The sequence below is a fragment of the Oncorhynchus mykiss genome, chromosome 6, assembly GCF_057628025.1.
Source record: "Oncorhynchus mykiss isolate SJ-2025 chromosome 6, ASM5762802v1, whole genome shotgun sequence".
NCBI classification, from domain to species: Eukaryota; Metazoa; Chordata; class Actinopteri; order Salmoniformes; family Salmonidae; genus Oncorhynchus; species Oncorhynchus mykiss.
Genome location: NC_143027.1, coordinates 39,638,575 through 39,652,036, shown reverse-complemented (window position 1 = coordinate 39,652,036; position 13,462 = coordinate 39,638,575). Strand labels below are relative to the sequence as shown.

The 13,462-nt window shown below is 43.0% G+C and overlaps 1 protein-coding gene across 11 annotated transcripts in view; it reads left to right on the top strand.

The window, feature by feature from the left end:
- aopep (aminopeptidase O (putative)) overlaps nt 1–13,462 on the top strand; it is a 124,364-nt gene that overhangs the window by 101,336 nt on the left and 9,566 nt on the right. For all 11 annotated transcript variants that reach the window (XR_016496659.1, XR_016496660.1, XR_016496663.1 and 8 more), the window contains one exon: nt 1,584–1,700. Coding sequence is in view for 2 of the 11 variants with exons in the window: in XM_036980083.2 (XP_036835978.2) it covers nt 1,584–1,700 (117 nt within the window). In the remaining 9 variants the exon portion in view is untranslated. The remainder of the gene's footprint in view (nt 1–1,583; nt 1,701–13,462) is intronic.

The window sequence follows — 13,462 nt, the reverse complement described above, 5'->3', positions numbered from 1 at the left end:
GATCTCATGATCGGGTTAGGGCTGAGACTAACAATAGCCCCAATAGTTCGGTGTTGTGAGCATTTTCCCACTAGAGTGGGTAACCTCTCCCCTATCTCTCCCCTACACACGAAGCTCACGTGAACCGCTCACACAGATTGTGTGTGTGTGTGTGTGTGTGTGTGTGAGGCAGGCAGGCAGGCAGGCTGAAATTAGGGGTTTTATGACTGGATCATGCCTCTCAGAGACCCTTCAAGATGGAGGGACCTAACGGTTAGCTCTCACAAAATGGAGGAGTAGTGAGGTGAGGAGAGCAAGACAGAAACAGGACAGATAGAGGTACAGTAAGAGAGCGAGAGAGAGATAGATCTATTTGCAGAGTATCCACATTAATTTACTGTCAGTGTATAGGCTGTAGTTGCTTGACTTGAGGCTTTGAATGGGATTCTCTCAGACCAACCAATGGTCAAATACTCCCTGTGTTTGAAATGGAGAGCTTTCTGGTAGGGCAAAAGTTCTCCTGGTATTTCCTTACCAAAAGTTTGTTGTGGATAAGAAAGATTGACAAAGGGAGGAATGCAAAGGAGAGGCAAAAAAAAGAGAATACATTTAATGTAGAAAAGGTGTGTGTGTGTGTGTGTGTGTGTGTGTGTGTGTGTGTGTGTGTGTGTGTGTGTGTGTGTGTGTGTGTGTGTGTGTGTGTGTGTGTGTGTGTGTGTGTGTGTGGAGAGAGAGCCAGTTCCAGATCATAATGTGATAATGGAGTAAGAATAGCAGCTTGGCCTCCACCCATTTATATTCACACACACACTGCTCCATTTTCACATCAGTCTCTATGGAGCCTCCTTTATTTTATCCCAGAGAGGAGGAATATGTGTCTTGTCTATCCCAGGGAGAGGCAGGCAAGGCTAGGCACAGCTCACAGCACCATGGGGGTGTCTCTCTGGAAGTCCTCTTTTAGAATAACACAGCATTAATCAGCACTATCTCAACAGAACAAATGTAAAAATGAATGTGTCTAACATATTCTTTCTTTAATCTTCTCTTTACTGTCTTCCCCTGTTCAATAGTCTATTCAGTAATGGGAAATCTGCTTTATTTTTGTATCAAATGATATTTAATAGTCGAAAAGCTTTGGGCCTCAGCAGAGAACAACTTCAATCAAAGGAGTTCCTTCTTTGTGACCGTGTGCTGTTGAGACGTTCGCAAGACTCATCGTGTCTCTCTTCCTCTTTCTTTTCTTCTCTTGTTTCACTCCGTCTACAGAATAACTCATCTGCCTCCCTCCGTCACAGCTCCACTTCAAACGCTAAACATTCCCCCGCCGTTTCCCTTATATTCTGAACATTTGCCTTGGCATTATCTTAATATTTTGCAGATAATTTTTTTTTTTTTAACGAGTTTCTCTTTTTGTCACTCTTCATAACCCATCCAGTGGCGTTGAATTATCAGTGACTGTTTGCTGAATAGAGACTGATATTAATGTGTTTCGGTGTTATTCATAAAATATCCCTCAAACAAAATGAAGTTAAGTAAATCATACTGATGTTGTCGATCATGTTGAGACCCACAAATAACCCCTCCTTTCTATTTACGTTGCCTAGGTGATGCCGGAGCAGCTGGTGTTGCTATTGGAGATTCTGCTGGAGGAGGAGGAGCTAAGTGTGACATCACTGCATACGATCAAGAGAACCTACGATCTACCGAAGCAGGACGCTGAGGTAACACTGCACACACAAGTGGATATAGTATGTATAAGCTGGAAGTAGAAACCTAAGTATTGATGTAGTTTACTCCAGGGTTAGGGGACAATAATATATTTACGAATATATATATTTAGAATAATACATACAGTACCAGTCAAAAGTTTTGACACACCTACTCATTCAAGAGTTTTTCTTTATTTTTGTTACTATTTTCTACATAATAGAATAATAGTGAAGACAACAAAACTATGAAATAACACATATGGAATCATTCTCTCAACCAGCTTCACCTGGAATTATTTTCCAACAGTCTTGAAGGAGTTCCCACATATGCTGAGCACTTGTTGGCTGCTTTTCCTTCAATCTGTGGTCCAACTCATCCCAAACCATCTCAATTTAGACAGCGCCGGAGAAGATGGCTAACGTTTTACATGCTCCTAACCAATTGTGATTTATATTTTAAATTTAAAATTGTAGCTTATTTTGTACATTATACTGCTGCTTCCATCTCTTATGACCGAAAATAACTTCTGGACATCAGAACAGCGATTACTCACCACGAACTGGCAGGAGCTTTTTTTCTCTATTAACGAGTCTGACGAGCCCGACGTGAACGACATACTGCTTTTCCGGGAACAGGCCCAAATCCCCGTCATTTGCGTGAAGAGACAACGGAGAAAAAGAGGACGGAGGTCGGGTTGCCTTCTGAGAATTTGTAGGCGATCGAATAAACCCCCCCTGCCTTCCGTTCTACTAGCTAACGTGCAATCATTGGTAAATAAAATCAATGACCTACGAGGAAGATTAAACTACCAACGGAACATTCAAAACTGTAATATCTTATGCTTCACGGAGCCGTGCCTGAACAACGACATTACCAACATACAGCTGGCTGGTTTTATGCTGTATGTGTGCCTTGCGAAAGTATTCGGCCCCCTTGAACTTTGCGACCTCTTGCCACATTTCAGGCTTCAAACATAAAGATATAAAACTGTATTTTTTTGTGAAGAATCAACAACAAGTGGGACACAATCATGAAGTGGAACGACATTTATTGGATATTTCAAACTTTTTTAACAAATCAAAAACTTTAAAATTGGGCGTGCAAAATTATTCAGCCCCCTTAAGTTAATACTTTGTAGCGCCACCTTTTGCTGCGATTACAGCTGTAAGTCGCTTGGGGTATGTCTCTATTAGTTTTGCACATCGAGAGACTGAAATGTTTTCCCATTCCTCCTTGCAAAACAGCTCGAGCTCAGTGAGGTTGGATGGAGAGCATTTGTGAACAGCAGTTTTCAGTTCTTTCCACAGATTCTCGATTGGATTCAGGTCTGGACTTTGACTTGGCCATTCTAACACCTGGATATGTTTATTTTTGAACCATTCCATTGTAGATTTTGCTTTATGTTTTGGATCATTGTCTTGTTGGAAGTCAAATCTCTGTCCCAGTCTCAGGTCTTTTGCAGACTCCATCAGGTTTTCTTCCAGAATGGTCCTGTATTTGGCTCCATCCATCTTCCCATCAATTTCAACCATCTTCCCTGTCCCTGCTGAAGAAAAGCAGGCCCAAACCATGATGCTGCCACCACCATGTTTGACAGTGGGGATGGTGTGTTCAGCTGTGTTGCTTTTACGCCAAACATAACGTTTTGCATTGTTGCCAAAAAGTTCAATTTTGGTTTCATCTGACCAGAGCACCTTCTTCCACATGTTTGGTGTGTCTCCCAGGTGGCTTGTGGCAAACTTTAAACGACACTTTTTATGGATATCTTTAAGAAATGGCTTTCTTCTTGCCACTCTTCCATAAAGGCCAGATTTGTGCAATATACGACTGATTGTTGTCCTATGGACAGAGTCTCCCACCTCAGCTGTAGATCTCTGCAGTTCATCCAGAGTGATCATGGGCCTCTTGGCTGCATCTCTGATCAGTCTTATCCTTGTATGAGTTGAAAGTTTAGAGGGACGGCCAGGTCTTGGTAGATTTGCAGTGGTCTGATACTCCTTCCATTTCAATATTATCGCTTGCACAGTGCTCCTCTGGATGTTTAAAGCTTGGGAAATCTTTTTGTATCCAAATCCGGCTTTAAACTTCTTCACAACAGTATCTCGGACCTGCCTGGTGTGTTCCTTGTTCTTCATGATGCACTCTGCGCTTTTAACGGACCTCTGAGACTATCACAGTGCAGGTGCATTTATACGGAGACTTGATTACACACAGGTGGATTGTATTTATCATCATTAGTCATTTAGGTCAACATTGGATCATTCAGAGATCCTCACTGAACTTCTGGAGAGAGTTTGCTGCACTGAAAGTAAAGGGGCTGAATAATTTTGCACGCCCAATTTTTCAGTTTTTGATTTGTTAAAAAAGTTTGAAATATCCAATAAATGTCGTTCCACTTCATGATAATGTCCCACTTGTTGTTGATTCTTCACAAAAAAATACAGTTTTATATATTTATGTTTGAAGCCTGAAATGTGGCAAAAGGTCGCAAAGTTCAAGGGGGCCGAATACTTTCGCAAGGCACTGTACCTAGAGAGTTTTCATCTGTATTTTTCGTAGCTGTCCACATACCACCACAGACGGACGCTAGCATTAAGACTGCACTCAATGAGCTGTATACTGCCATAAGCAAACAGTAAAACGCTCATGCAGAGGCGGTGCTCCTAGTAGCCGGGGACTTTGATGCAAAGAAACTTAAATCCGTTTTACCTCATTTCTACCAGCATGTTAAATGTGCAACCAGAGGGGAAAAACTCTAGACCACCTTTATTTCACACACAGAGACGCGTACAAAGCTCTCCCTCGCCCTCCATTTGGCAAATCTGACCATAATTCTATCCTCCTGATTCCTGCTTACAAGCAAAAATTAAAGCAGGAAGCACCAGTGACTCTGTCAATAAAAAAGTGGTCAGATGAGGCAGATGCTAAGCTACAGGACTGTTTTGCTTGCACAGACTGGAATATGTTCTGGGATTCTTCCTATGGCATTGAGGAGTACACCACATCAGTCATTGGCTTCATCAATAAGTTTACATACACCTTAGCCAAATACATTTAAACTCCGTTTTTCATATTTAGTAAAAAGTCCTTTGGTCAGTTAGGATCACCACTTTATTTTAAGAATGTGAAATGTCAGAATAATAATGATTTTTTTTCAGCTTTTATTTCTTTCATCACATTCCTAGTGGGTCAGAAGTTTACATACACTCGATTAGTATTTGGTAGCATTGCTTATAAATTGTTTAACTTTAACGTCCACAAGCTTCCCACAATACAATAAGTTGGGTGAATATTGGCCCATTCCTCCTGACAGAGCTGGTGTAACTGAGTCAGGATTGTAGGCCTCCTTGCTCACACACGCTTTTTCAGTTCTGCCCACAAATGTTCTATAGGGTTGAGGTCAGGGCTTTGTGATGGTCTCCAATACCTTGACTTTGTTGTCCTTAAGCCATTTTGCCACAACTTTGGAAGTATCCTTGGGGTCATTGTCCATTTGGAAGACCCATTTGCGACCAAGCTTTAACTTCCTGACTGTCTTGAGATGTTGCTTCAATATATCCACATAATTGGCCTCCTTATGATGCCATCTATTTTGTGAAGTGCACCAGTCACTCCTGCAGCAAAGCTCCCCCACAAAATGATGCTACCACCCCTGTGCTTCACGGTTGGGATGGTGTTCTTCTGCTTGTAAGTCTCCCCCTTTTTCCTCCAAACATAACGATGGTCATTATGGCCAAACAGTTATATTTTTGTTTCATCAGACCAGAGGACATTTCTCCAAAAAGTATGATCTTTGTCCCCATGTGCAGTTGCAAACCGTAGTCTGGCTTTTTTAAAGGCGGTTTTGGAGCAGTGGCTTCTTCCTTGCTGAGCGGCCTTTCAGGTTATGTCAATATAGGACTCGTTTTACTGTGGATATAGATACTTTTGTACCTGTTTACTCCAGCATTTTCACAAGGTCCTTTACTGTTGTTCTGGGATTGATTTGCACATTTCGCACTAAAGTACGTTCATCTCTAGGAGACAGAACGTGTCTTCTTCCTGAGCGGTATGACGGCTGCATAGTCCCATGGTGTTTATACTTGTGTACTATTGTTTGTACAGATGAACATGGTACCTTCAGGCATTTGGAAATTACTCCCAAGTATGAACCAGACTTGTGGAGGTCTACAATTATTTTTCTGAAGTCTTGGCTGATTTTATTTGATTTTCCCATGATGTCAAGCAAAGAGACACTGAGTTTGAAGGTAGGCCTTGAAATACATCCACAGGTACACCTCCAATTGACTTAAATTATGTCAATTAGCCTATCAGAAGCTTCTAAAGCCATGACATGAATTTTCCAAGCTGTTTAAAGGCACAGTCAACTTAGACTTCTGACCCACTGGAATTGTGATACAGTGAATTATAAGAGAAATAATCTGTCTGTAAACAATTGTTTGAAAAATTAATTGTGTCATGCAAAAAGTAGATGTCCTAACCAACTTGCCAAAACTATAGTTTGATAACAAGAAATTTGTGGAGTGGTTAAAAAACAAGTTTTAATGACTCCAACCTAAGTGTATGTAAACTTCAGATTTCAACTGTACATACCCCAACCAGAAGCCATGGATTACAGACAACATTCGCACTGAGCTAAAGACTAGAGCAAGGAACGGGACTCTAACCCGGAAGCTAATAAGAAATCCCGCTATTCCCTCCGACGAACCATTAAACAGACACAGTGTTAAAACAGGACTAAGATTGAATTGTAAAATACCGGCTCTGATGCTCATCGGATGTGACAGGGCTTGCAAACCATTGCAGACTACAAAGGGAAGCACAGCCGAGAGCTGCCCAGTGACATGAGCCTACCAGACGAGCTAAACTATTTCTATGCTCGCTTCGAGGCAAATAACACTGAAACATGCATGAGAGCACCAGCTGTTCCGGACGACTGTGTGATCACGCTCTTCACAGCCAATGTGAGTAAGACCTTTAAACAGGTCAACATTCACAAGGCTGCAGGGCCAGACGGATTACCAGGACATGTACTCCAAGCATGTGCTGACATTTTCAACCTCTCACTGTGCGAGTCTGTAAAACCTAAATGTTTTAAGCAGACCACCATAGTCCCTGTGCCCAAGAACACTAAGGTAACCTGCATAAATGACTACTGACCCGAAGCACTCACGTCTGTAGCCATTAAGTGCTTTGAAAGGCTGGTCATGGCTCACATCAAAACCATTATCCCAGAAACTATAGACCCAGTCCAATTTGCATATCACCCTAACAGATCCACAGATGATGCAATCTCTATTGCACTCCACACTGCCCTTTCCCACCTGGACAAAAGGAACACTTATGTGAGAGTGCTATTCATTGACTACAGCTCAGCGTTCAACACCATAGTACCCTCAAAGCTCATCAATAAGCTAAGGACCCTGGGACTAAACACCTCCCTCTGCAACTGGATCCTGGACTTCCTGACGGGTCGCCCCCAGGTGGTAAGGGTAGGTAACAACACATCCGCCACGCTGATCCTCAACACAGGGGTCCCTCAGGGATGAGTGCTCTCCTACAGTCCCCTCCTGTACTCCCTGTTCACTCATGACTGCACAGCCAGGTACGACTCCAACACCATAATTAAGTTTGCTGATGACACAACAGTGGTAGGCCTGATCACCGACAACAAAGAGACAGCCTATAGGGAGGAGGTCAGAGACCTGGCCGTGTGATGCCAGGACATCAACCTCTCCCTCAATGTGATCAAGACAAAGGAGATGATTGTGGGCCGAGGAAAAGGAGGACCGAGCACGTCACCATTCATATCGACAGGGCTGTAGTGGAGCAGGTTGAGAGCTTCAAGTTCCTTGGTGCACACATCACCAACAAACTAACATTGTCCAAGCACACCAAGACAGTCATAAAGAGGGCACAACAGAACCTTTTTCCCCTCAGGAGACTGAAAATATTTGGCATGGATCCTCAGATCCTCAAAAAGTTCTACAGCTGCACCATCGCGAGCATCCTGACTGGTTGCATCACTGCCTGGTATGGCAACTGCTCGGCCTCCAACCGCAAGGCACTACAGAGGGTAGTGCGTACGGTCCAGTACATCACTGGGGCCAAGCTTCCTGCCATCCAGGACCTCTATTCCAGGCGGTGTCAGAGGAAGGCCCTAAAAATTGTCAAAGACTCCAGCCACCCCAGTCATAGACTGTTCTCTCTGCTACCACACAGCAAGCGGTACCAGAGCACCAAGTCTAGGTCCAAGAGGCTTCTAAACAGCTTCTACCCCCAAGCCATAAGACTCGTGAATATCTAATCAAATGGCTGCCCAGACTATTTGCATCCGTTCACCTACGCGGTTGGAACCAAAAATCTCACATTTGGACTTCAGACCAAAGGACAGATTTCCACCGGTCTAATGTCCTTTGCTTGTGTTTGTTGACCCAAGAAAGTCTCTTATTTTATTGTTGTCCTTTGGGGTGGCAGGTCACATACTGGTTAGAGCGTTGGGCCAGTATCCGAAAGGTTGCTAGATCAAATCCCTGAGCTGACAAGAATTTGTTCTTAACTGACTTGTCTAGTTTAATAAAAAATAGTAGTGGTTTCTTTGAAGCAATTTGACCATGAAGCCTGATTCACCCAGTCTCCTCTGAACAGTTCATGTCCGCCTTGGTCAGGGAGGTGACGAAGAACCCGATGGTCACTCTGACAGAGCTCCAGAGGTCCTCTGTGGAGATGGGAGAAATTTCCAGAAGGACAACCATCTCTGCAGCACTTCACAAATCAGGCATTTATGGTAGTGGCCAGTCGGAAGCCACTCCTCAGTAAAAGGGCACATGACAGCCCTCTGGGAGTTTGCCAAAAGGCACTTAAGGACTCTCAGACCATGAGAAACAAGATTCTCTAGTCTGATGAAACCAAGATTGAACTCTTTCGCCTGAATGCCAAGCGTCACGTCTGGATGAAACCTGGCACCATCCCTACAATGAAGCATGGTGGTGACAGCATCATGCTGCGGGGATGTTTTTCTTTGGCAGGGAATGTGAGACTTGTTAGGTTGGAGGGAAAGAGGAACGGAGCAAAGTACAGAGAGATCCTTGACAAAAACCTGATCCAGAGCCCTCAGGACCTCAGACTGGGGCGAAGGTTCATTTTTCCAACAGGACAAAACCCCTAAGTTTGCACTGCGATGCAGTGTCTTAGACCGCTGCACCACTTGGGAGGTTCCATCCACAAAGTTTTTAATGCTTATCAATTGCCTTGCACCAAGGAAATACAAAATACTAAAATACTACACTGGACTCTTAAAGAATTTCATTTAAATGTTAATTGTATTTTTTTGATCACAGAAACAATGAGAAAATTTGGAAAAATAAATAATGAAATGTTAATTATGTAAAGCAGCCCGTGCAATCATCTTCCAGAGAGCAGCCCCAATCGGCCCGAGCCCCAAGTAATACATTTGGGCCAGATAACTCACACTGGAATCGGCCCGAGCTCAATCCCCGCATCGTAGCCAGCCATAAGTAATGCTGCCGAAGGCGGCCCAGACTCGGGCCACATGACGTTAGCCCGAGTCTGACTGTCAGCTGAGTGCCCCAACTCTCAGCCGGAATCGGTCCAGATCCACTGTGCTAGCTGGGACGCAGTAGGTTTCACTTCTCCACCCGTCATTTTTAAAAAGACCCGACGGAGCTCATTGTCTTCTTCAATAATGCAAAGACGGGCAGCATGAAGGTCTTGTCATTGATTTGGCTGGAAAGGGGTATAAATTGTGCTTTACAATGGTATTCATATTACAGTTGACCTGGAAGTATTACGTTTTTGGGGAGCTAAAATAAGGTCAATTGTACGTTACAGCGCGATGTACAAAAGTGTGTTAGCTAACTATACACTTTAATGGTGTTTATGCGTAGGATAAGGTGTGTGGGGGGTTGTGGTGGGAGTTACGTGTGTGTGTGTGTGTGTGTGTGTGTGTGTGTGTGTGTGTAGGGGCTTTACTGTACTCTAGCATTAAGTGCAGCAGTCAGAGTAAGCACAGCTGTGTTAAGGCTGGAAACTAAACAACTTAAGCTGTCTTTAACACATGCCCTGTCTTGAAAAGAATTAGTTGATACATTTTTCCCCCTCTTATATGAAGCCGTAGTCATTACTGTATATGACCTTTTTGGAAGGAGAAATCAATAATTGATGTGTAGCTCAGATGTTAGTTCATTTACGGTAGTCATGCAGTTAGTGTTTGGTGCTGTAAAATGTTCAGTATACTGTACACTGTATGTACTGTAGGGCTACATTATCAACACCATTACGTTTTAGTTGAACAGAACTGAGCATCTTTTGTTTGGGACCTATTAAAATAATGAAAATCTTCAGCCAGGAATGAAAGACTTCCTACTGAGAATGTGCTTCACTTCTAAGAATCAATTGGGTGTAAGAATAAAAGACTGTAAAGGATGTGAGTGTACAGTACTTGGCTGGCCTTCAGTGGTTCAACATGAGAAGGTCTCTGTCTAGGCCTCTACAGTCTGGCTGGGGTTAGGAGGCCAACAGAGATGTACAAATACCAGGGGAAAAAACGAAATGGTCCCTAAAAGTGGTCACACAGACACATGCGCACGTGTGTCCAGCCATTCCTCCAATGCTTTTTCTTTCTTACCCTCCAACCTTTCCACAAAATGAATGATCAATGTGTTTGAAAGGTTAAATAAATAAAAGCTTAAGTGCAGCGTCACTTCTCTCCTGTTATGTTAGGTTAGCAGTGTTTACTTCATGGAGGTGTAGCTGGTTAAAGTGTGCAAATTCATCACGCTTGATGTGCTGTCTGTTATGGTTAGTGCTCCGTCCTTCCATTTGAATGGTGTAGAATGTGTGTGAGATGTGCGTGAGCATTTAATGTAGTGTGAAGGATAGCGTGCGAGCACTGGCTTCAACGCATGTGGGTCATTCCATTTCATTTCAGCAAGTCATGACACCCACCATCTCAGATTGTTCTGAAGTCGTTTCTGTAGTCAGATAAGCATTACTGCGACATTATTAATTTGAAATACAATTTGATATTTGAGAAATTAAGCTAATTTGATTGCACCCAAATTGGCCATTTTTATTTATACGATTCATATAATATTCAATAAATATAGTACCTAACATCTGATTATGACCAAACTTTTTTCTAACAATAAGTAAGACATGGTCAAAAGCTACCCACGGATGTAGGATGGTACATAACCCTAACAACTTCAATGACTAATTTCTCTGAACAGGGGATAAAAACATCACCAAATACACTGAGAATACATTACATAGTATGAAGAAGCAATACTCCGAGCCGCAGCTCCATACTACTTGTCAAACATAGAGAACTGATACTATATACTCATTGTTGGGGTGGGATTGGTGTGGGGGGCCCGTGGAGGGCTTTTGACCATTTCTTAGAATTTCTCATGTTTTAACTCATTGTTAGAAAAAAGCTTGGTCCAAATCAGATGTTAGGTACTATAAGAGAAAATTGCCAATTTGGTTGCAATCAATTAGCTTAATTTCCCAGAGATCTAATTATATTTCAACAAAATAATGTTGCAAAAATGCCAATCTTACCCGTTTCTAACAACAGAAATCATAGCAGAACAATCTGAGATTGTGGATGTCGAAATCCTATTGTGGTTTTTGAGGTGGAACGACCCATGTGTGTGTGTGTGTGACTGCATGTGGCAGTGTACTGTATGAGTACTGTATGTGTGTGCATGTATGAGAGTGAATGCGTGACTGTGGCTCGCTTCCTTTCATGTGTGTCTCGTGATGTGTGGGTTGGTGCTTATGCGTGCGTACGTGTGTGTGTGTGTGTGTGTGTGTGGGCCATTTGTCGGTCAAGCATACAGGGCACATTGTACCACAAAAGGCCTTAATGCCCACGCTAGGTTGAAGGGTCCTGTCAGAGAGGAAAGGAGTCTGTTACACCAAACCACACCAAAGACACTCCTCATGTGTAGAAGGCGAGCAGCAGGAGGAGGACGACAGAGAGAGAGAAAGAGACAGATAGACAGAGAACTGCAGGGTTGGCATCTACGTTTCATAAAGATGTTTTACTCTGTTTAAAAATCATTTAGACATACAGTAACCTTTTACCAGACTATAATGGAAAACTGTAATTTATTAACACATTTTGGATATTATCAACAATAAAATACTGTGAAAATCTTTTACTGTAGTATAATGTAAATGATGGTGCATTGTGGTAAAATTGTGGTGGCGGGGAAAGGATCACTGTATTTTGAATGGTACTGTAATTCCATCCCGCAGAATACAGTGCTGTACCGTACTGTATTTTTGAAGCACCAAAAACCTTTTGACCACTAGTGGGTGCATGGTATTGTTGGCGTGCCTTGTAAGTGCCTATATTTGTTGCAGCCATTGGTAATAGTGCTTTTACCCATTTAAAATGTATAGGAGACAGATTGGTATTAAGTCTTGAACCTTAAATGGTTGAGCATTTTGGCCTTGTAGTCTCTCCCAGTATGGAAGCCTTGTTTATTTTTCAAATGATTTCACCAGGTAAGTTGACTGAGAACCGTTCTCATTTACAGCAACAACCTGGGGAATAGTTACAGGGGAGAGGAGGGGGATGAATGAGCCTATTGTAAACTGGGGATTATTAGGTGACCATGATGGTTTGAGGGCCAGATTGGGAATTTAGCCAGGACACCAGGGTTAACACCCCTACGATAAGTGCCATGGGATCTTTAATGACCTCAGAGAGTGTTTTAACGTCCCAGCTGAAAGACAGCACCCTGCACAGGGGGGTGTCCCCAATCACTGCCCTGGGGCATTGGGATATTTTTTTAGACCAGAGGAAAGAGTGCTTCCTACTGGCCCTCCAACACCACTTCCAGCAGCATCTGGTCTCCCATGGACTGACCAGGACCAACCCTGCTTAGCTTTAGAAGCAAGCCAGCCAGCAGTGGTATGCAGGGTGGTATGCTGCTGGCTTGTTAAAGCCTTTAGAAATGGAAGGGATATAAAACACTAAATATTCATTGATATGCTGTGATATGTAAACACATTACCTTGCAGCCATCCTGCTTGCACCAATCCCCTGTAATTACAATAACAATACATTGAAATACAAACCTCACTCCCGTCAATTAATTTATTTCATTCATCCATTCATTCATTAATACATTACAATTACGGTAGGATTTACTTTTTTACAGTGTAATACAGTCAATTCTACGATATTGTACTGTCATTACATAGTACTTGCTTTGATACCATATTTACATTACTGCAATACGAAATACAGTAAATTACTTGCCAATTAGCTGCCTGTAAGTTACTGTCAAATTCACAGCAACCCCTTTACAGTGCAGGGAAGGAACATGATCAGCAAGTTTAGGCCAACATGTATTGTAATTAATGTGCGTATCTCTTTGAATGCCCTCCAGGCCACCCTGCTCTGCTGCCCCGCGCAGCCCCAGCAGCTGCTCTCTGTGCAGGGTTGCATTCCTGGGGAGAGCCCTGGGGGTAGCCAGCTGCCTGGTGCCCCTCTCACCCCCTTCTTACCCCCCTCACTGGGCCTCTGTCTCTCTCTTGAGGGGAGACGCACCAATTACACAGGACATTCCTACATTTATTACACCACACACACACACACACACATATCCAGGATGTCACGAGCAGGATTGATTGATTGCAAAAATGAGAGACACGAAGAGGTTGGGATCTGAAAAAGCAAATGCTGCTGGACCTATTGAAAGAGCAAGGTGGGAAAAAAGAGCAGGAAAGAGAG